The sequence below is a fragment of the Convolutriloba macropyga genome, chromosome 1 (assembly GCF_964194025.1).
Source record: "Convolutriloba macropyga chromosome 1, txConMacr16.3, whole genome shotgun sequence".
In the NCBI taxonomy this organism is placed as follows: Eukaryota; Metazoa; Xenacoelomorpha; order Acoela; family Convolutidae; genus Convolutriloba; species Convolutriloba macropyga.
Window position 1 is genome coordinate 40,142,576 of NC_134468.1, and position 24,526 is coordinate 40,167,101.

Below are 24,526 nucleotides of genomic sequence, written 5' to 3' on the forward strand. Positions count from 1 at the left end.
CCGGCAAATATTGTGCCAGTACTATTTTGCCTTTAAATCAACCTCAGAGACAATGAGCTATACCTCCTTATTTATGCTTTGAAAAATGCTGAGTTTCTTCGCCTCTGTTGTTATTAATTTTCATCGTAATTATGACTTTAATATCTTTTGCAAAGACTGTGTTCATTCCTCATAATATGTTAAATTTTCGCGCGAATTTTCCTAATCTATAACTTTACACCTTCATAAATCGTCCTGCTTCCCCTCCCGCGCTGTCCTTAGAATATGAGTCTGATTCTTATGACAATTTCAGAGTGTTGTGGACGCCAGTATGCGTACGCAGGACTGCAGTGGACGCCGATTATGCTTATGAAAATATCAGAGGGTAGTGGACGCCAGAAGCAGCTTTGTTAAGGTGGTGTGCGATCGAACTCTGTGGATTTCTCCACGTACGATGTAGCAACCTGAGGTGTGCAATTGTCCGCCATCCCTGGTTCCGTTGTCCACGCTGTCAACCACTGCATCAATTGACACAAAAGTAGATCAGCCGCATCCACAACGTTATTCTTTCTCCACAGTTTTAGATGAAAATCGTATTGAACAACGCGACACTGCAACCGTCCTGATCTCCCAAAAGGCTTGGCCTGGCAATGAAACCTTTTTCCCAATGATTTCTTCCCCAATATCGAAGAACTGGTTAATTAAATTTATATAGAGGTTTGCCGTTGGAGAGCAAACTTCATTTTGCTCAAGAAAAACAAGGCCGGACAGAATTTTGTCGACTGTTTTGACAAAGTCTTGGAACTCTTTGCTGAGATAGCCGAATTTGCAGGCGTATCATAAGGCCATAACACTTAATATTCCTATGGTTTAAAACTGTGAAGATAAATTTGGGACCAAAACGCAAACTAGGCGACTTCAAGGGTAGTGTAAAGGCGAACTGCACGAATGTTTTCTAGAAGTTAAAGCCCTGCCAATCAAACTTCCCAAAAGAAATTCTAGCGGAAGGCAGATTAACCGGGAACAGTTAAGCAACTTTTTGAAAACAAAAATAATTGAACATCAAATACCTCACAGGGATTTTCTCAGGATCCTCTCACATAAGCTTGCAATCAATGGAAAAAACTGAACTTGGACTTCCGCTCGATCCGCACGAAAAAGACTAGCAAGCCTCAAAAGCCGATCCAAAATATTTTGTTGACTCCCAAGCATTCAATTCCATAGCACCCGGTTATTTTTGAAAACATCAGCGCAATTAAAGAGCGGCCATGAACATTCATGGCATCTACGGTCAGTCAGTTTTAGAAACAATCGATTTGAGAAGAATTCTGACTTGCTTCAAAGACAACTCAATGAATATTGCGAAACCGTTATTCAAGTTGGCCATGATATTAGCCACCAAAAAATTTCTTGATATTCATTTGCCAGAATACAAAGCTGCCGGTTTATACCACTGAAAAAAAACCCTGTTCGTTGGACCAATTGGTGTTAGAGAAGTCCTGGGGGTATTATTGGCAAGTGTTCCGTAAAGCGCCATGAAAATAGCCTGCCGTTTCTTGGAAACAGCAGCCCGATCTGACCAGACCAAAAGTATTGGATTGAATATTCTGTACATTCAATTCTTATTATGCTCCCGAAAATGTAGCAGTACTCAAATAAATGGCAAAGATGCATTCGATGCCTCAATCGACAATTAGCTTTTAAAAATATTTAAAAAATATGTCCACCTCTAAGTTCAGTTGCTCACAATTCCTACACCGGTCCATGCCACCTGTTTTCAGCCGGCACTTGCTTCCAATCGCGAGAAGGCGCCACCCAAGGTGATCCTATTGCCTCTGCCATGTGTGGTATAGCCATTCTCCCATAGATTGACTTTATTCGCAACCCGAGCTTATCGCATTAAAAGGTACGCTGACGATTAAATTGCGGTAGGAAGCTTGGAGAATCTTCTGAAGTTCTTCAGGGATTTATCGGATCTTGGTAAGCATTTTTGATATCTAGCAAAGGCCAATTGATTGTAAAGAAGCATTCAAACCCCAGTGCTTGTGAAACTTTCATAGTATCTTGTGTTAATATCGTAGATGGCTGCGGTGTTTTGGTCAGTCCTTGGCTGTAAAGATTCAAATGATTCCTTCCCAGGAATTACTTTGCAGAAGTTTTCCAATTTGCTCCGGAAACATGGGAAAACTCAAAAACGTCTCCGCAAAACGCCTACTCATTATTTACGAGAGGTGTTCAAGAAAATATTGCATTTTAGGCGAACAACTCCTGACGCTCAGTACATTTTCTTTGACGCAGAGAAAATTATCCTAACATTTCTCTTGCCGTCGTTTTGCGGGTCACCCGTAGCCGACCACGCACGAAGATTGGATTCCCTGACACCCGGGAGGTCAACTGAACACGACACTGGCTACTCTGCGTCGCTCGCTGCTCTCGAGCCTCTTGGAAGTAAAGATCCACGAATCTTCACCTCATACAGGATCGGATTACGCAAGATGAACGCTCTATTTAAAAAGGATGGAAGAATGCAAAAAGGTTCTCCGCACTTTACCCGAAGACAACTTCACGTCAGCTTGGCATCGGAAAAAGAAGCCTTTTTACCGTCTCACTGCGTTGCCACTGAAACGGTATGGTTTTACTTTGATAAAATTGGAATTGCTCTACTTTGGCACTGATGACAATGCTCGTTATTGAAGCAAACGGTATGTTGGGGTCTAGATTCAGCAGAACTTCTTTCGGTAAAATTGGCCAAGTCATGCCCAAAACAAGCCAAGGAAGCATGGAAATGACGAGGCAAAAATTAACAACAATTTTTGGAGATTGAAACAATTAATGTTCTCCTCGTGTCTTCTGCATGGGAGGCGCGCAGCCCTCTGCAACACGCACTATGATACAACTAGCAACAAAAATCTTTGAATGAAAGGACGACACATACTCGCACATCATAATATGCCTTTGGACGAAGATAATTTTTGCACTCAGTTTTCCGTCTATTGGTGGATCATTTCCCCTTTTTTCGTTTAATTATAGAAGAGAATCAAGCTTTCATTTTCTTTTTCTCAATTTCTCTTGCAATGATTGCCCTAAATTCGATGTGAATATGAGTTCACTTCTTCAACTCCTGTTTTATGCTGCGACGATGTTCGAACTTTCTGTACCGACTCGCACGAGCCGTCTTGTACTTTTCTACTACTTTTCTCCTTAGGTAACCACTGTTATCTTCTTTTAACTCTGATGTGGTAGGTATTTTATTCGCTTGATCTTAATTACCACACTAGAGCTAAACCTATATTATTGTAGCGACCTTAATTACGTGCTAGAATAAGTCTCACTATATGCTCACAATGTTCTTTGCTAATTTCCAAATCTATGTGTTATTTGCTAGTACGGCTGATTTGTGGATGAATTCTCACTAATTCCTGTTAATTTAGGCAAAAAATAGAAAAAATCGGGCTTAAAATTTCATAAAACCAACTTTGTTTAACTCAAAACTACGAAATTTTAGAAATTGAGGGGCTAATTCGAGGCGTTATAGTGATTGCTGGGGTGTTTGGATAACAATACAACGTTACTTGTAGCTATCAGAGTGATTTATTAACTTTTAGATACATTAAAAGGTACACTATGCATGTATAATGAAGCAAAACAACGTTAAACTAGGCTTATTTGCATGTGGGTCAATTTGTTTTTGCAATACTATGGGTTTGGAGGATGATAAGTTCGACAATTTAGATGTCAAATCAAAAGTTAAGATGTATAAGACACGCTAAGGTTAAGTTACGGACAATAAATGAGAGCTAGATTTATGAATATGGATGTATGATTTCGTATATAGGACAAGGGGGGATAGTACAGTTCGTTATGCTAACAGTATTAAAGATTTGGTTAAATTGAACACAATTATTTAGTCTAAAAGTAACATTAATGTGACCGGTCTTGTTTAATTTTGTGCGGGGGGATACAAATACGTCTTTTTATAATACATAATTATGTACTCACGTGTGCGCTTAAAAAACCAACCTACAGTGTCAAAATTTGGGTCTGAGAAGCAAAGAACCGGTGCTCAAAGTTACTAAATCAGTGGACTGTTCTTTTGTGGGGAGAACCCGTCTCTTTTAGTCGGTCGTAATTGAGACGTTCAGAATCTTAGAACATCTCACCTAGGTACTGGGATAGCGCGTTATGTGGCCCTACCATAGAACCTGTGTGACCTCTGGGTTTTTGGTTTGGAAAACTAGCCACAAAAAGTCCACCAGGTCCCTAAATGTGTGAGCAACCGACGTTCTTTATTCCTCGTCGCACCAGTTTTTAACTCTGATGTGGTAGGTATTTTATTCGCTTGATCTTAATTACCACACTAGAGCTAAACCTATATTATTGTAGCGACCTTAATTACGTGCTAGAATAAGTCTCACTATATGCTCACAATGTTCTTTGCTAATTTCCAAATCTATGTGTTATTTGCTAGTACGGCTGATTTGTGGATGTATTCTCACTAATTCCTGTTAATTTAGGCAACGGGCTTAAAATTTCATAAAACCAACTTTGTTTAACTCAAAACTACGAAATTTTAGAAATTGAGGGGCTAATTCGAGGCGTTATAGTGATTGCTGGGGTGTTTGGATAACAATACAACGTTATTTGTAGCTATCAGAGTGATTTATTAACTTTTAGATACATTAAAAGGTACACTATGCATGTATAATGAAGCAAAACAACGTTAAACTAGGCTTATTTGCATGTGGGTCAATTTGTTTTTGCAATACTATCGGTTTGGAGGATGTTAAGTTCGACAATTTAGATGATAAATCAAAAGTTAAGATGTATAAGACACGCTAAGGTTAAGTTACGGACAATAAATGAGAGCTAGATTAATGAATATGGATGTATGATTTCGTATATAGGACAAGGGGGGATAGTACAGTTCGTTATGCTAACAGTATTAAAGATTTGGTTAAATTGAACACAATTATTTAGTCTAAAAGTAACATTAATGTGACCGGTCTTGTTTAATTTTGTGCGGGGGGATACAAATACGTCTTTTTATAATACATAATTATGTACTCACGTGTGCGCTTAAAAAACCAACCTACAGTGTCAAAATTTGGGTCTGAGAAGCAAAGAACCGGTGCTCAAAGTTACTAAATCAGTGGACTGTTCTTTTGTGGGGAGAATCCGTCTCTTTTAGTCGGTCGTAATTGAGACGTTCAGAATCTTAGAACATCTCACACAGGTACTGGGATAGCGCGTTATGTGGCCCTACCATAGAACCTGTGTGACCTCTGGGTTTTTGGTTTGGAAAACTAGCCACAAAAAGTCCACCAGGTCCCTAAATGTGTGAGCAACCGACGTTCTTTATTCCTCGTCGCACCAGTTTTTAACTCTGATGTGGTAGGTATTTTATTCGCTTGATCTTAATTACCACACTAGAGCAAAACCTATATTATTGTAGCGACCTTATTTACGTGCTAGAATAAGTCTCACTATATGCTCACAATGTTCTTTGCTAATTTCCAAATCTATGTGTTATTTGCTAGTACGGCTGATTTGTGGATGAATTTTTACTAATTCCTGTTAATTTAGGCAAAAAATAGAAAAAATCGGGCTTAAAATTTCATAAAACCAACTTTGTTTAACTCAAAACTACGAAATTTTAGAAATTGAGGGGCTAATTCGAGGCGTTATAGTGATTGCTGGGGTGTTTGGATAACAATACAACGTTATTTGTAGCTATCAGAGTGATTTATTAACTTTTAGATACATTAAAAGGTACACTATGCATGTATAATGAAGCAAAACAACGTTAAACTAGGCTTATTTGCATGTGGGTCAATTTGTTTTTGCAATACTATCGGTTTGGAGGATGTTAAGTTCGACAATTTAGATGATAAATCAAAAGTTAAGATGTATAAGACACGCTAAGGTTAAGTTACGGACAAATGAGAGCTAGATTAATGAATATGGATGTATGATTTCGTATATAGGACAAGGGGGGATAGTACAGTTCGTTATGCTAACAGTATTAAAGATTTGGTTAAATTGAACACAATTATTTAGTCTAAAAGTAACATTAATGTGACCGGTCTTGTTTAATTTTGTGCGGGGGGGATACAAATACGTCTTTTTATAATACATAATTATGTACTCACGTGTGCGCTTAAAAAACCAACCTACAGTGTCAAAATTTGGTTCTGAGAAGCAAAGAACCGGTGCTCAAAGTTACTAAATCAGTGGACTGTTCTTTTGTGGGGAGAATCCGTCTCTTTTAGTCGGTCGTAATTGAGACGTTCAGAATCTTAGAACATCTCACACAGGTACTGGGATAGCGCGTTATGTGGCCCTACCATAGAACCTGTGTGACCTCTGGGTTTTTGGTTTGGAAAACTAGCCACAAAAAGTCCACCAGGTCCCTAAATGTGTGAGCAACCGACGTTCTTTATTCCTCGTCGCACCAGTTTTTAACTCTGATGTGGTAGGTATTTTATTCGCTTGATCTTAATTACCACACTAGAGCTAAACCTATATTATTGTAGCGACCTTAATTACGTGCTAGAATAAGTCTCACTATATGCTCACAATGTTCTTTGCTAATTTCCAAATCTATGTGTCATTTGCTAGAAAATAAAATTGATTAGATATAAAGATTAATTAGTAAATAGACAGAAAGGATAGAGCACAATTAAGGGGTAAATCTTACTTGAAAATATGGTGGGGTATCTAATCTTAATCAATAAATTGAATCCATCTGACTGCTGGATGTGAACATTACTCTAACTCTATTTTTGCTATAAAATTGGCAGACTTACAATCGCTGCTGTATTTCCCTCTAGCTGAGGAGTAGAAGTTTCGCTCTAAGAGCAGTGAGAGGAAGAGAAAGAGATAAATTTTTTGGTTGAAATTCAAGCGTCTTACGTTCGCGCTGGTTGAGTTTTGTCTGATTTCCTTCAGCAGCAAGCTCTAAGCTCGTGCGTGTTTATAACTGAGTCAACACGACTAAAAAATCACAAGACTTATGACTAGCTCCGAATCAATTCCTAGGTCATTCGTGGAGCCGACTATTACTCGTCTTTAGTCATATATTCGTTTCAGGCTTGCTGCTGAAGAGCGGCCTGGATAGCTTCAGTATCCTTCACTTAGTACGCGTATTAATAGCGGCAGTGAATCAGCCGGTATGGCCTGCTCCATAGTGTATTAAATAATACACAGCAGTATTTGGCTATGAATAATGTATTCATTCACTCAACGCAATTTACGCAGCATAGCTCTCTCTTAATATTCCGTCAGTTTAGACTAAGTCTAAAGTGTTCACAAAGTCGACGGTTAAATAATTATACTCTGTAGTATCGATAATTGCGGCGGAAATTATCCAATTAGCAATACTACACTTCGTTAAAGCAGTTTAAAAGAATAAGACGGACAGGTTGAAATTTGATGATAGGGTTCATGAAAGTTACTTAATAATTGGATGATCGAAGTATTAATAGTAAATAGTACAAATTTATCAATCAGCAACTAATAATTTTAATCATTATTCAATTTGAATAGGTGGCAGCCTAAACAGATGAACAGTTGTGTTGCTGTGGCGCTCTTTGGTGAGAAGTAAGTTTCCACTGATAGAGGCCAGAGGCACGAATTTAGTTTCGGCTTCTAGTTGCTGCTGAGATTTACTGGGAAGGAATGTTATCACCACTTCCTTTTGGCTGCCCATTATTGATGTATACAATGTGTCGCTGTAAACACCAAAGTTACCCCAAAATGCTTCGATTTTGAAGTAATGATTTATTTTTTTGTTCGGTAGATTGTATTTATATATCTGAACCAGGTGTTGCTCGAGTAGACCAACTACGAGAAAATCAGATGTAATTTCAAGTTGGCTAACTTGACCGGAGAATGGACTTTGTATTAAGAAAGCATATTTGTCGTCTTGGTAGAAATGCAAATCATTGCTGTGCTTGACATACAAAGCTATCAGTTTCATCGAATCAAGGCAGCTCATTTTCCAAGCTCCTTTTGAGGAGATGTTGCTGGTGTCAAGTTGAGATGATGTTTGGTCGTCAAGTGACAATTTAACCAGCTGTTTTTCCGATAGTTCACCTAAAAAGTAGTCGAGTTGGTTTTTGTTTTTTGATTGTTTCCAAGGACTTTGAAGTATCCTAATAGTTTCCACGTGTCTGTTTTGGTAAAGTGTTGAGCCATAGGGATCTGAGTGTACTGTTTCTGGAAGTTTGCTGCTGACTACAATGTTTTGACGGCAGTTCCAAAACAGTCACGTGAATACTATTACGATACAGCTGATATACAGACTCTCAGAGATATTGGTGGAAGCCCAAATTTTTATACTTATATGCGTTTTGATTTTTCAAAGGCTTTCTACATGAGGTACAAAATTCTACTTCAGAAACTACTTTGATTGCACTTCTCAGTAAAATTGTGTTTCTTAAATATAGATTATCTTTCCACGAGATTTCAAAAGTTGAAGTCAATATGTGCACTTCATGTTTGCAATTTAGATCTTCTCGTGTTCCACAGTTTTCCATTCTTGGACACAGTTTTTGTATTAGCGATCTACCAACATTGTTTTTCCTCATCAGCCCTTCTTTTTGCAGACGATTTAAAAGTTCTATACCACTGGAAGCGTGATGAACTAAAGAAAAGTCAGATAGACCTGAATTGGCTCTATGACTGGAGCTTGCAAAACGCCTGACGTTGAACTACAAAAAATATTCATCACTTAAACATGACTAAACGCTTTAAACATGACTAAACTCTTTAAACATGGCTAAACTCTTTAACAATGCTAACTTACAATGTGCGCAGTTTAATTCATATAAATGGATGATTGAAGTTTTCATCATATTGTCAAAAGATACGACTTTCTTTGCCTAACTGAAACCTGGCTTGTTCCCGGAATACCAAATCAAGAGCTTTTCCTACCTAATTATTCTAATTACCGGAAAGACTGGGTAACTGACCATTTGGAAACAGCACTGAGTGTTCATTACCATCAGAAACTCAGTCAACCACGGAATTGTCGGTCTTGATTTGGAGTTAGACAGCTATACTGTCGAAATTCTTCATTCATAAAATGACTATTATTGTTGTATATATTCTCCTCCAGAAGGTAGTCCCTACCAGCTCAGTAGTTGAAATTGTGACAAATTACCGAAACGCCTATTTCAGCAAGCAATACTTCTCTCAGCAAACAGCATCAGCGTTACTGTTGGCGACATTAATTTCGGCAACAGCTGCTGGTCGACAATGATGTCTACATGTGAATTTAAAAAATTGTGTTTGAAACCTTGGTTGAAAACTGCCTCACCATTTTTTCTGATGCCAAATTAGACATTGTTCTCTGTGATAGACCGCAGTCGAGGTTTATTTCTAGGCAGTCGAGGTTTATGTCTAGGCAGTTAATATCAAGTTAATGGATGAAGACTGCCATCGTAACGCAGCTGAACCGTACATAACAACGAAACAACAGTTGCAAATGAACCTAAACTTTTAACAAGCTGATTGGGGAACCATTCAATCCCTACTGTTACAGCAATGTCGATGTCGTGATCAAATTGGTACAGCTGGTTGAACTCTAAAATTAAAAATTCTTAGCTAACCAAACGACAAGCAGCATTGCAGCCTTGCATTAGTAATGAAACCTCAGATTTGTTAAATCGCATCGACACAAAAAGAAAGCTGAAAAATCAAGACAACACGCTTTCACGTTTACTGGAGATAAAGAAAATTGAAAAAAGTTGCTAGATCTATGGACAACGGTCTTAATTGTTTTGAGGCTGAAAGTTGTTTTCGACCATTCAGTTGTATTCAAAGAATTTGCGTCCTGCATTCGAAAAACTCCTCGTATACCGCAAAATTACTGGAAAACTTAATCGCCGAAGACGACTTATCAAATCCAAAGCATTGAACAAGTTCTCTAATGTTTTCGGAAACAAATCACACGTGAGGATTTTCACAAAACGAGAGCCTTAACTATCTTCGCTTTGACTGCTATCATTTCATTAAAGTTCCTGACTTGGTGGCATTGGATAAATCCACTGGTCTGGGCGGTTATGGCAACATTGTAATCAAGAATTGTTTGAAAACTTGGAGAAGGTTACTGTTACTTATTTTTCAAACTATCATAAATAAAATCACTTATCCTAGCTTCTGGAAAATTAGCGAAGTTAGTCACCTGTTTATAGATGGGAACAAAGCTGATGTAACATATTACAGGTCAATATGTCTTCTCTGTTCCACCTCAAAATTAATTGAAAAAAAATCATGACTGCATTTACGAACAATGCCACCACCATTTTTTTGAGAATCAATATGGCTTCAGAAAATCGCGATCTGAAACACTCCTTTAACTGTTGTTTCTCAACTCTGTTTTTCGAAGACTTGACACATGCAACCCTGAACGGGAATCGTTAATAGTGCTTTACTTAGACTTCGCAAAGGCACTCGACACGGTGACACTTGACATGTAAATATCGAATGTAAAAAAGTTTTTAATAGTTGGAAGTTTTGGTGAAATTTTCGTCATCCTACTTAACCGATAAAACAATTTGTTGTAAATGATACCGCGACAGAGTTGTCAAAGGTCAAAAGTGGTGTACGCAGGGCTCAATCCTCGTTCCTCTGCTATTATTCATATATGTTAACGAATTTCCATATGTTCTCCAGGCATTGAGCGCTACGATTATGCGGATGATTTTAACGTGGTTACAGAGAACCTAGCAATTCTCAATCATGCATCAAACCAAATCGAAGTGTGGTGTAAAACAAATCACATGAAACTTAACGCAAAAAAAGTGCACCTTGTTGAATATCAAAAAAACTTGCAATGCTCTTGAAACAGAAATGGTGAGCTCTGTAGCAACCCAAAGAGACAAGGGAGTTTTAATATCTTCAAGTTTAAAATAGAATGATAACTGTGAACTACGAACCTATAAAGCCACCAAAGCTTTCTACCATGTCAAAACTTTTTCAACACTAAAGTAAGCAGGCTAAACGCCTATAAGGGCTACATTGTGCCAATTATCACATATGGCTTCGAGGTCATATGCAGGAGCTTGAAAGGCTGTAAATGAGGACAACTAAATGAATTTTGACAATGAACTCTGTTTATGCTGACGGATATAAGGAACTTGAGCTAGTCCCTCTGTGCTTGTACATAGAAACGCATGAATTGTTGATGGTCCTATGATTAACCAAGGACAAGTTCAATGCACAGTTTTTTGCGACGATGATGTTTCCGACCATGCAGCACGACAGCTTGTTTGATGCAGCTTGTTTGAAAAAAAAATTCCGAGTCTTAGAATTGGGGTTCTTTTGGAATGAAAAGTACAATGACGATTCAAATAAAAAGGATTTTAAATATTTTCTTTTGTCACAAATAGAGTTGTCCTTATTTTTGTTTGTCACATACAACGCTATCTCAACAGAACAAAAAAAAAACGACAGAAAAGTCATGATAAGAACCCGGCGAGTGGAAAGTAGCGACTGCTCAATTGTGTCAAAACATTTTTCTTGGAATGTGTTGGACTTCTACACTCGACGAAAGTTTTTGCGCTCTGAAGAAGTATAGAAGTGAGAAAAAGTCATCAAGTCTCCTTCGACAAAATTTGGTGGCTATTTGCATGTGCCGATGTAGCCAATTCTATATTCTTTTATATTCGGTATAGAAATTCTAAGTTGCATCTGAAAGAGTTCGCTTTCCCATCAAACAAAATTTTAATTCTAGAGTTATTGGATGTTTTTTGCATCAGTACATCAAAACTGAAGTTTAAATTGCTTTGCATTGTATTTAAACTACGAAGTTTTTGTCAAGTTGGCTATCGCATATTGGACTGAAACAATTTGTTCATTTTTCCTTTGCACCACCGACGTTTCTTATGGACAGAGCATGTAATTATTCATAAAGACCTGGATTTGCTAATCCGAAGTAATCTCAAATCGACAAGTCACGTTCCTGAAAAAGGCATATCGATGAGAAGCTGTTTGAGAAGCTGTCTTCCACGGAACACTCGCAAAGTGTAGGTCAAATCGTTAACAGCAGAGTACGCTGGCTCTAATCGGCCCTCGTTCTCAATGGTGCAAAACATCTTAACTAAATATATTTTTGTGAAAAGGTAACAAACATGCTCATGATTGGAACTTTAAGATTTTGAATTTAATGATTCTTGAATAATAATATCCATAATAATAATCCATTTACGAAGAAATCCATATTCCCATTGTTCCAGTAATTTTTAAAGAATGTTCTACGGAGATTTTAAAGAAAGCGCAAATTATCGACCTGGAAAACGAAGCTAGCAAAATCGATGAAACTTCGTGTTGTGCATCAAAAATTCTAGAGCGAATGATATTTGGTAAACTCCATCTCAATGATAAAAACGAAATCGAAGAAAACCAATTTGGACTCAGGGAAAAGATCTACCACTGTTCGTCTACTTGTGTTCCTTGTTTCAATCCACTCCGAACTTGATGATGCAAAAACTGAAAAACTTTTGCTCTTCGAACATTTTGACAATGTGTTGCACCAGTCACTGGGAGAGCTTCCGACTATTGGAATTTATAAAGTTGACTTTGAAAATCTAATGAAAATGCTCTGCCTGCAAAATCAATAGGTGAAATTGAATAATTTCATATCTAAAGAGCTGGAATAACGAGCGCCGATGTTGCTCACAGCTCTATCCTGGGGTTAGTTACTCTTTCTTACTTTTATGTAATTTTCTAGCATCAACTCCTCTCAACAAAAATTTTCTAAAATGATCAGTAGACCAAGAGATCCTTGAACCGAGTGCAAAAGGTAATGAAAAATTTCTTCATTCTCAAAACGATTATAAGGCTGGACTAGAAAATTAGGACATTGAACCAGCGAGTTTTGGCTCTTGTGATCGTATCAAGGCCAAACTGGAGCAATTACGGTTTAACTAAGCCCTCTATCAACTGATGCTGATGTTTTCAGAACTCGGAAGAACAAGATAAACCAGCGGTTTCATGGGAGAGCAAACATGGGAAATATTTAAAACTATAAAAGAGCTGCATTCGGGATAGTAAATGCAAATATTTCCGATTGAAGCTAGACAAAATTTTTTGTCACACTAAACTTTTTGATATTTTCATGTTTATATCTCTAATAGAGAACAAATACGACTTCCAGCCAAACTGAAACATCACGATTTTGTTGAAGACAAAGCGGGGGTTAAGAGGAAGGTTTCTCTATCGAACGAAAATGCTCTATATTATGTTTATCAAATTACTCTCAAATCTAACAAAACAATTGACTAGAAGCACAACCAGATACATCCACTGGAAATTCATCTTCATAACTGTTTGCTTTTAGTTGCCTCATTCGTAATTTTCCTGGAAGCCATTTTTAATGCCATATATTACTGATATCAGATTAGGTACATTATTTCGGGCGTTGAATAGGAAGTGATGTTAATTTGTTACATCAAACAGCTACACTGTAGTGATATATTGCAAAAGTATCGACTGATTTAGCATCACAAATCGGCCCAATCACAGTACGTACTATAATCTCAAGAAACGTTCTTTTGCGGTATCAGCAGCAATCTTTTTGGCGGGTATTTAGAACACTTTTTTGTTCATACAAGAGTTAACTCAGTTGAACTATTTTTGCTGATACCATCTGTGATTGCAATTTGATTTTGGGAACTTGAAAGATGGAGTGTAGCCTTTAGTCTGATATCAAGGTGGCAATGTTCTAAAACTCGATGATGTTCTAATTTTTAAGAAAAATTACTCAGCCACTCTGGCTTTCATTTTGTTTTAGTTTTTTGATTTCTGTTCTTTTTAGAGATCGAAGCAATAATCTATTTTGTGCCCATGTTAATGAGAAAGTGTTGGCTATGTTTGTTTTATGCGTTTTGCTTGGCTAATTGCTGTGAGGCGTATTGATTACTACGAAATAATAATTGAGGAAGGTTTGAACTCGCTCTCCCTCTGGTCGCTGTTTTCTGATTCAAGAAAAAACTATTTAACGTTTTGAAGAAAGAAGCTCGTTCTGGTTTTCATTAAGTCACACGCTGGATAGGTAATAATAGAAGTGGGATGTGTCTATTACAAGGTTTCATTTAACAAGTTCATGCAATGAAATTTTTTTGAAAAGTTTTCTAAAATTGCTCACCATCGGCTACTATCAAGTAATTGTCGATGAAGCCGAAGTCATGGATCTTGTCGAATTCCACATTCCAAAGAGTTGTGAAAATGGTCTTGTCCGCGTCATTTGTTACATCAACTTGATAGTAGGTGAGGCGACTACTGCTCTCGTTCACAGCAATGAACTTGGGCCATTTGTCTTCTTCCGTAGGTCGAAGTTTGATCTGATTGTAAACTGTACGTCCTTTGAATACAATCTGATCCTTGACGATGCTCATTTTGTAATCAAATTGAATAGTTTATATGGTGATTCAGATAGTAAAAGGTGTTAATGAAGTGCTCCTGGTTGCATGGTAAAATCAACTTGTAATTAATTAGGTTTTATCAGGCAGTAGAAGTGGTTTTCATATGAAATTGGTAAGAATTTGCCACAAATTTTCAGCTGCGACTATGTATGTAAGCAATAAACGGCCTGTTTTTATAATAGACCATGCGAACTTGCTCTAAACCAAAATTGAGTTGATGTTTTGCAAACAGAAGGCAATTGAAAGTTTCTGCTAGAAATAAATAAATACCTGAATAGCTGATTGCCCAAATACACTTAAGTTACAGCTGGAATTTAAGGAAGTCGAACACGGAACACCGAATGTAGTTGTTTTGAGAATTAAGCCTTCCTGCCTGATCTTAACTGGGTTTAGAGTTGAAAAGCCGCGTATGTTAATCCAATGACTACAGAAGTGTGTGTGTGTGTTTAGTTTGAGCGTCCAGCAAGATCGTTATCGTTTAAATTGAAGAAGTTATTAAAGTCGCAATGTTGTTTCGATCTGATTTACGATAGAGCGAATAAAGTCAATAACTCTCTTAGTCAATGAATTTACCAAATTGTCAAATGTGTAGTCTGTGGTTTAGACGTGTTTGGTCTGTAACATGCGTTTGAGGTATATGCGATCTGTTTTAATGACTTTATCTTGGACTCGCTTGTTCATATCTCGAATTTTTAGCCTTCAGTTGGAATTTAATCATTTTGTGATTGAAAATAAACAAATGTGGTTTTCGAACGCAGAATTGTTTGCTTACGTTTAAAGATACAGATCATAAAACTCTTCATATTCTGAGAGTATAAACAATTTGCAGCTTTATCTGCTAATACAAAATTTGGGTGCCAAAATTTAAGTTTCTCTGCTTTCGTGTTGGTAGATTTCTTGTGTAGTTGAGCTTTTTGAAAAGTAGTTGCGCCGAAAAAAAAATCAAAAAATTTCTCACTGGTTTCCAAACTAAAGATATTTATGACCGCTACGTTAATTTGCGCGTCTCTGATTGCCCACAAACGAAGTTTGTAGCAGTTAGTAGCAGTTATGTTAATGCTGCTGGTCGTTTTTACGCTTGATCAGTTTTTCGTCTGACTTTTTCTCTCAAAAACGGGATAAACGGGTACAGCCCGAATGTCATTAAGCCACTGAGCAGCTATTAGCCCTAGTCTCTAAGTGTAAAATTTACCGAAGCTGCTGAGAAGAGATAAATAAATAGTATGACTGAACAGACCCCGCTTATCACACACGAGCAATTGGACGAGCATTACGACTGTTTCAAGTTCAGGCAAGCTTTTTTGTTCCGGATCTTTTTTGTTGAATGCTAACTGGGCTTCTATAACAACCTGAAAGATTAATTCAAGCAAATTTTGAGTGGTGTCATTCCAAAGCCGTGGAGTAAATTCTAGAGGGCTTTGAAATTCTGGCATCTTGGATTAAGTTACTTCCTAATTGCGGCGTTGCGGCCACTGTTGCGTTCCTACATCTGCAATGCAAGATTTAGGTTGTAGTTGGTGCGATCTACTTTCCTGTAAGATATCTTTGTAACTTTAATTTGGAAAAGATTTTTGTTAGCTCTTTGTGGTCTAAGAAGTAGGCAGGGCTCCAAAGGAATGTATGCAGGACTAAAGCCAACTGGTTTCATACCGTCAATGGAATTTCACCCACAGCATATTTTTAAAGTTGACCAAAGTTTTCTCTCTTTTTTTCGATTTTCGTCTTCCAAATAACAATACTGACAGGCCGTACATGTTTTATGATGTTTCGTAGTTCTGTTTCTTAAGTTTTCGATAGACAGCTAGAATTTGAGTTTTGCCTGCATTTGTAGCTTTTTTGTGATTAGCTTTACAGCTTATAGCAGCTCGAACGAAGTTTGAAGCAATCGTTGTACACGTGTGTTCTTTTCAAAAATTTTGCATGACTCTTATTATAGAAGATTCTTTCGAATGCCTTTCTCGAGCGAATTTTTCACGTTTGACTTCTTGATTTTAGCTTGACCTAAATTGCTCTGATTCAAAAATTGTCTGTTGCTAAAAAGTTATGTCTTTGCAAAAATTATGACGTTAGTCGCTTTGTTTGACGGTTTTATCAAGGATGCAGTTTCAATTGCTTGAACATAGCAGTTGTTAATTTTAATCAATGTCGTAACGGTGTTTCTAACCATTTTTGCTAGATTTGATACTTAGCAAAATCGAAATTTTGTCTAATTATGCGTCTTTTTGTTCGATTGAAAGTTCAATTATTTCTATAATCCAAAGATTTTGGATTGTATTGGTGCGCGGTCGTTTTGTGCGCTGTCGTTTTGTTTTTACACCTTTCTCGGCGAGCATTTATTTGCAATAGATGATCTCAGATGGCTTTAGTAGCCTTTTAGGTTTTTATTGTGCTGAAACTGCTGCGAAGCCTAAATTTAAGGCAAAAAAGGTCAGTTTTCGCTGTTTTTGTGCCCTGAATGCGGCAATTTTTCTGTTTTTCAATATTGTGTTTTTTAAAGGTTGGTAGTACTTTATATAGCTATTATGCTATGTGATCTAGATCTCTTCAATTTTTGCAACTTTTTGTTTTTTGGCTATTTTGCGATTTTATGTTATTAAGTTTTTATCTACTTTTAGTGACCAATTAAACAAATTTCGGGCTTAATTTTGGGTTCTTGAATAACTTTTAATTACCCATATACAATTTTGAGGATATGAAGTCACAAATTTCAGCAACGTTTTTGTAAAATTTTGCTATTTTTCGAGAATTTCTTGTACATTTTCAGTTTATTTTAATTTCAGGTGTAGCGAAACATTTTTGAAGCTGAAAACTGTTAATGAATTGATAGATGTTTGCCTTACAGAAGCAATTTTGAAAATAGCCTTTGACCTGTTTGGGTCGTTTATAACCCGAGTTAAATTTAGGTTTGCTATAGTTGTTAAAGGGCTCCTGCAAGACTTGCAAAGTAATTGTTATTACCATTTTGTGAGCGCTGTTTTTGGTGCTGCAAACATAAACATTCAGAATTACACTAATTTCTTCACTTCATGTTTTTTGAGAATTTTTGTCATTTTTCTGCGTTTTTTAAGTTGCTAGTCAAATGAAATGGTTTTCAACTTTTTATTATCTCGAGTTTTAGCAATTTTTTGATAAAGGTTGAATTTTCACATTTTTCAAAAGCTGTCATTTTCCAAGTTTATCAATCTTTAAGGGCTAGAGAAACTATATTGGGCTTGAAATTGGTTTACTAGATAGTTTCAGGAGTCAATAAAGTGATTCTCGAGTTTTTAATACGACGAATTTTAGCAATATTGCGATTTTTTAATGAAATTTTTAATTAGTCTGGTTTTATCGATCTTCAAGGGACAGTGAAACTTTTTTAGGTCTTATTGGGCGGGTTCGAGAGAAAAAAATTTTGTTTTGAGCATATAAATATTGCTAGTTTTGAGTTTAAAGTATTTGTCAAATTTCTTGTTTACTGGCCAAGAAACCCCTTCCAAGGCTTGTGCGTGGTTCAATGAGTATATTTAAATGGATCACATTTGATTTTCACAGTAAGGAGTTTAAGCAATGATTATATTTTTACTTTGGTTATTTTAGTTTCTCTAAACAAACTTTTCAGACTGTTTGTCTTATTTGCTTGCATTGTTCAATTGATCTGCTGGTCAGATGCAGTAGTTCTAAGTTTTCGTTCAATTCTTTGGAGTGTATTTCAGTACTTGTCCTGCTATGTTTTTTTTTAATTTTTCAACGCTCATTTTTAAAAAGTTAAAGTTTCGGAATTTCTGTGTTTTGCCGACATTTCATGCGTATTTTTGTTGTTTATGCTGTATAAGTCTGGATATTGAGTGGACTCTTTTCGCTCATATTCTTGCCAATTTAAAAAAAATCAAGCCTATGGAGAGATTTTGCCCTCTGAGTCACAGATGTTGAATAAAATCTGTTGGTGCCATCTGCATTACGACTGTTTCAAGTTCAGGCAAGCTTTTTTGTTCCGGATCTTTTTTGTTGAATGCTAACTGGGCTTCTATAACAACCTGAAAGATTAATTCAAGCAAATTTTGAGTGGTGTCATTCCAAAGCCGTGGAGTAAATTCTAGAGGGCTTTGAAATTCTGGCATCTTGGATTAAGTTACTTCCTAATTGCGGCGTCAGGTATTCAATGGGCCACTGTTGCGTTCCTACATCTGCAATGCAAGATTTAGGTTGTAGTTGGTGCGATCTACTTTCCTGTAAGATATCTTTGTAACTTTAATTTGGAAAAGATTTTTGTTAGCTCTTTGTGGTCTAAGAAGTAGGCAGGGCTCCAAAGGAATGTATGCAGGACTAAAGCCAACTGGTTTCATACCGTCAATGGAATTTCACCCACAGCATGTTTTTAAAGTTGACCAAAGTTTTCTCTCTTTTTTTCGATTTTCGTCTTCCAAATAACAATACTGACAGGCCGTACATGTTTTATGATGTTTCGTAGTTCTGTTTCTTAAGTTTTCGATAGACAGCTAGAATTTGAGTTTTGCCTGCATTTGTAGCTTTTTTGTGATTAGCTTTACAGCTTATAGCAGCTCGAACGAAGTTTGAAGCAATCGTTGTACACGTGTGTTCTTTTCAAAAATTTTGCATGACTCTTATTATAGAAGATTCTTTCGAATGCCTTTCTCGAGCGAATTTTTCACGTTTGACTTCTTGATTTTAGCTTGACCTAAATTGCTCTGATTCAAAAGTCGTCTGTTGCTAAAAAGTTATGTCTTTGCAAAAATTATGACGTTAGTCGCTTTGTTTGACGGTTTTATCAAGGATGCAGTTTCAATTGCTTGAACATAGCAGTTGTTAATTTTAATCAATGTCGTAACGGTGTTTCTAACCATTTTTGCTAGATTTGATACTTAGCAAAATCGAAATTTTGTCTAATTATGCGTCTTTTTGTTCGATTGAAAGTTCAATTATTTCTATAATCCAAAGATTTTGGATTGTATTGGTGCGCTGTCGTTTTGTGAGATGTTTTTACACCTTTCTCCATGACTTTGAGTTTTTGAAAGGAGCCACACAGGTAAAGCTCGGCGAGCATTAATTTGCAATAGATGATCTCAGATGGCTTTAGTAGCCTTTTTGGTTTTTATTGTGCTGAAACTGCTGCGAAGCCTAAATTCAAGGCAAAAAAGGTCAGTTTTGGCTATTTTTGTGCCCTGAATGCGGCAGTTTTTCTGTTTTGTCAATTTTGTATTTTTTTAAAGCTGGGTATTACTTAATATAGCTATTATGCTATGCGATCTAGATTAGATCTCTTTAATATTTGCAACTTTTTGTTTTTTGGCTATTTTTGCGATTTTATGTTATCAAGTTAGTTATCTACTTTTAGTGACCAATGAAACAAATTTCGGGCTTAAATGTGGGTTATTGAATAACTTTTAGTCACCCATATACATTTTTGAGGATATGAAGTCACAAATTTCAGCAACGTTTTTGTAAAGTTTTGCTATTTTTCGAGAATTTCTTGTGCATTTTCAGTGTACTTTAATTTCAGGTGTAGCGAAACATTTTTGAAGCTGAAAACTGTTAATGAATAGATAGATGTTTGCCTTACAGAAGCGATTTTGAAAATAGCCTCTGACCTTTTTGGGTCGTTTATAACCCGATTTAAATTGAGGTTTGCAATAGTTGTTAAAGGGCTCCTGCAAGACTTAAGTAATTTTTATTACCATTTTGTGAGCGCTGTTTTTGGTGCTGCAAACATAAACATTCAGAATTACACTAATTTCTTCACTTCATGTTTTTTGAGAATTTTTGTCATTTTTCTGCGTTTTTTAAGTGGCTAGTCAAATGAAATGGTTTTCAACTTTTTAATATCTCGAGTTTTAGCAATTTTTTAATAAAGGTTGAATTTTCACATTTTTCAAAAGCTGTCATTTTCCAAGTTTATCAATCTTTAAGGGCCAGTAAAACTATTTTGGGCTTGAAATTAGTTTACTGGATAGTTTCCGGAGACAATAAAGTGATTCTCGAGATTTTAATACGACGAATTTTAGCAATATTGCGATTTTTTAATGAAATTTTTAATTAGTCTGGTTTTATCGATGCTTTTTAGGTCTTATTGGGCGGGTTGAGAGATAAAATTTTTGTTTTGAGCCTATAAATATTGCTAGTTTTGATTTTAAAGTATTTGTCAAATTTCTTGTTTAGTGGCCAATAAACCCCTTCCAAGGCTTGTGCGTGGTTTAATGAGTATATTTAAATGGATCACATTTGGTTTTCACAGTAAGGAGTTTAAGCAATGATTATATTTTTACTTTGGTTGTTTTAGTTTCTCTAAACAAACTTTTCAGACTGTTTGTCTTATTTGCTTGCATTGTTCAATTGATCTGCTGGTCAGATGCAGTAGTTCTAAGTTTTCGTTCAATTCTTTGGAGTGTATTTCAGTACTTGTCCTGCTATGTTTTTTTAATTTTTCAACGCCCATTTTTAAAAAGTTAAAGTTTCGGAATTTAAAGTTTCGGAATTTTTCAACGCTCATTTTCGTTTATAACCCGAATTAAATTTAGGTTTGCTATAGTTGTTAAAGGGCTCCTGCAAGACTTGCAAAGTAATTGTTATTACCATTTTGTGAGCGCTGTTTTTGGTGCTGCAAATAAACATTCAGAATTACACTAATTTCTTCACTTCATGTTTTTTGAGAATTTTTGTCATTTTTCTGCGTTTTTTAAGTGGCTAGTCAAATGAAATGGTTTTCAACTTTTTAATATCTCGAGTTTTAGCAATTTTTTGATAAAGGTTGAATTTTCACATTTTTCAAAAGCTGTCATTTTCCAAGTTTATCAATCTTTAAGGGCTAGAGAAACTATATTGGGCTTGAAATTGGTTTACTAGATAGTTTCAGGAGTCAATAAAGTGATTCTCGAGTTTTTAATACGACGAATTTTAGCAATATTGCGATTTTTTAATGAAATTTTTAATTAGTCTGGTTTTATCGATCTTCAAGGGACAGTGAAACTTTTTTAGGTCTTATTGGGCGGGTTCGAGAGAAAAAAATTTTGTTTTGAGCATATAAATATTGCTAGTTTTTAGTTTAACGTATTTTTCAAATTTCTTGTTTACTGGCCAATAAACCCCTTCCAAGGCTTGTGCGTGGTTCAATGAGTATATTTAAATGGATCACATTTGATTTTCACAGTAAGGAGTTTAAGCAATGATTATATTTTTACTTTGGTTGTTTTAGTTTCTCTAAACAAACTTTTCAGACTGTTTGTCTTATTTGCTTGCATTGTTCAATTGATCTGCTGGTCAGATGCAGTAGTTCTAAGTTTTCGTTCAATTCTTTGGAGTGTATTTCAGTACTTGTCCTGCTATGTTTTTTTTAATTTTTCAACGCTCATTTTTAAAAAGTTAAAGTTTCGGAATTTCTGTGTTTTGCCGACATTTCATGCGTATTTTTGTTGTTTATGCTGTATAAGTCTGGATATTGAGTGGACTCTTTTCGCTCATATTCTTGCCAATTTAAAAAAAATCAAGCCTATGGAGAGATTTTGCCCTCTGAGTCACAGATGTTGAATAAAATCTGTTGGTGCCATCTGCATTACGACTGTTTCAAGTTCAGGCAAGCTTTTTTGTTCCGGATCTTTTTTGTTGAATGCTAACTGGGCTTCTATAACAACCTGAAAGATTAATTCAAGCAAATTTTGAGTGGTGTCATTCCAAAGCCGTGGAGTAAATTCTAGAGGGCTTTGAAATTCTGGCATCTTGGATTAAGTTACTTCCTAATTGCGGCGTCAGGTATTCAATGGGCCACTGTTGCGTTCCTACATCTGCAATGCAAGATTTAGGTTGTAGTTGGTGCGATCTACTTTCCTGTAAGATATCTTTGTAACTTTAATTTGGAAAAGATTTTTGTTAGCTCTTTGTGGTCTAAGAAGTAGGCAGGGCTCCAAAGGAATGTATGCAGGACTAAAGCCAACTGGTTTCATACCGTCAATGGAATTTCACCCACAGCATATTTTTAAAGTTGACCAAAGTTTTCTCTCTTTTTTTCGATTTTCGTCTTCCAAATAACAATACTGACAGGCCAGGCCGTACATGTTTTATGATGTTTCGTAGTTCTGTTTCTTAAGTTTTCGATAGACAGCTAGAATTTGAGTTTTGCCTGCATTTGTAGCTTTTTTGTGATTAGCTTTACAGCTTATAGCAGCTCGAACGAAGTTTGAAGCAATCGTTGTACACGTGTGTTCTTTTCAAAAATTTTGCATGACTCTTATTATAGAAGATTCTTTCGAATGCCTTTCTCGAGCGAATTTTTCACGTTTGACTTCTTGATTTTAGCTTGACCTAAATTGCTCTGATTCAAAAGTCGTCTGTTGCTAAAAAGTTATGTCTTTGCAAAAATTATGACGTTAGTCGCTTTGTTTGACGGTTTTATCAAGGATGCAGTTTCAATTGCTTGAACATAGCAGTTGTTAATTTTAATCAATGTCGTAACGGTGTTTCTACCCATTTTTGCTAGATTTGATACTTAGCAAAATCGAAATTTTGTCTAATTATGCGTCTTTTTGTTCGATTGAAAGTTCAATTGTTTCTATAATCCAAAGATTTTGGATTGTATTGGTGCGCTGTCGTTTTGTGAGATGTTTTTACACCTTTCTCCATGACTTTGAGTTTTTGAAAGGAGCCACACAGGTAAAGCTCGGCGAGCATTAATTTGCAATAGATGATCTCAGATGGCTTTAGTAGCCTTTTTGGTTTTTATTGTGCTGAAACTGCTGCGAAGCCTAAATTCAAGGCAAAAAAGGTCAGTTTTGGCTGTTTTTGTGCCCTGAATGCGGCAGTTTTTCTGTTTTGTCAATTTTGTATTTTTTAAAGCTGGGTATTACTTAATATAGCTATTATGCTATGCGATCTAGATTAGATCTCTTTAATATTTGCAACTTTTTGTTTTTTGGCTATTTTTGCGATTTTATGTTATCAAGTTAGTTATCTACTTTTAGTGACCAATGAAACAAATTTCGGGCTTAAATGTGGGTTATTGAATAACTTTTAGTCACCCATATACATTTTTGAGGATATGAAGTCACAAATTTCAGCAACGTTTTTGTAAAGTTTTGCTATTTTTCGAGAATTTCTTGTGCATTTTCAGTGTACTTTAATTTCAGGTGTAGCGAAACATTTTTGAAGCTGAAAACTGTTAATGAATAGATAGATGTTTGCCTTACAGAAGCGATTTTGAAAATAGCCTCTGACCTTTTTGGGTCGTTTATAACCCGATTTAAATTGAGGTTTGCAATAGTTGTTAAAGGGCTCCTGCAAGACTTAAGTAATTTTTATTACCATTTTGTGAGCGCTGTTTTTGGTGCTGCAAACATAAACATTCAGAATTACACTAATTTCTTCACTTCATGTTTTTTGAGAATTTTTGTCATTTTCCTGCGTTTTTTAAGTGGCTAGTCAAATGAAATGGTTTTCAACTTTTTAATATCTCGAGTTTTAGCAATTTTTTAATAAAGGTTGAATTTTCACATTTTTCAAAAGCTGTCATTTTCCAAGTTTATCAATCTTTAAGGGCCAGTAAAACTATTTTGGGCTTGAAATTAGTTTACTGGATAGTTTCCGGAGACAATAAAGTGATTCTCGAGATTTTAATACGACGAATTTTAGCAATATTGCGATTTTTTAATGAAATTTTTAATTAGTCTGGTTTTATCGATGCTTTTTAGGTCTTATTGGGCGGGTTGAGAGATAAAAATTTTGTTTTGAGCCTATAAATATTGCTAGTTTTGATTTTAAAGTATGTCAAATTTCTTGTTTAGTGGCCAATAAACCCCTTCCAAGGCTTGTGCGTGGTTTAATGAGTATATTTAAATGGATCACATTTGGTTTTCACAGTAAGGAGTTTAAGCAATGATTATATTTTTACTTTGGTTGTTTTAGTTTCTCTAAACAAACTTTTCACAGACTGTTTGTCTTATTTGCTTGCATTGTTCAATTGATCTGCTGGTCAGATGCAGTAGTTCTAAGTTTTCGTTCAATTCTTTGGAGTGTATTTCAGTACTTGTCCTGCTATGTTTTTTTAATTTTTCAACGCTCATTTTTAAAAAGTTAAAGTTTCGGAATTTCTGTGTTTTACCGACATTTCATGCATATTTTTGTTGTTTATGCTGTAT

At 36.0% G+C, this 24,526-nt stretch overlaps 2 protein-coding genes across 3 annotated transcripts in view; one reads left to right on the forward strand and one right to left on the reverse strand.

Annotated features, from left to right (window-relative positions):
* Nucleotides 1-15,025, reverse strand: part of LOC142339056 (uncharacterized) — a 187,277-nt gene extending 172,252 nt beyond the window's left edge. The window contains exons 1-2 of one of the 2 annotated variants that reach the window (XR_012759009.1): nucleotides 14,129-15,025; nucleotides 6,786-8,073 (exon numbers count right to left, since the gene is read on the reverse strand). Coding sequence is in view for 1 of the 2 variants with exons in the window: in XM_075388719.1 (XP_075244834.1) it covers nucleotides 7,508-8,073; nucleotides 14,129-14,378 (816 nt within the window). In the remaining variant the exon portion in view is untranslated. Of the gene's footprint in view, nucleotides 1-6,563; nucleotides 8,074-14,128 lie in introns of those variants that run through there. The other variant, XM_075388719.1, reaches the window with a different exon arrangement.
* LOC142338988 (uncharacterized) overlaps nucleotides 1-24,526 on the forward strand; it is a 239,736-nt gene that overhangs the window by 65,367 nt on the left and 149,843 nt on the right. The gene's annotated exons all lie outside the window — the stretch shown is intronic.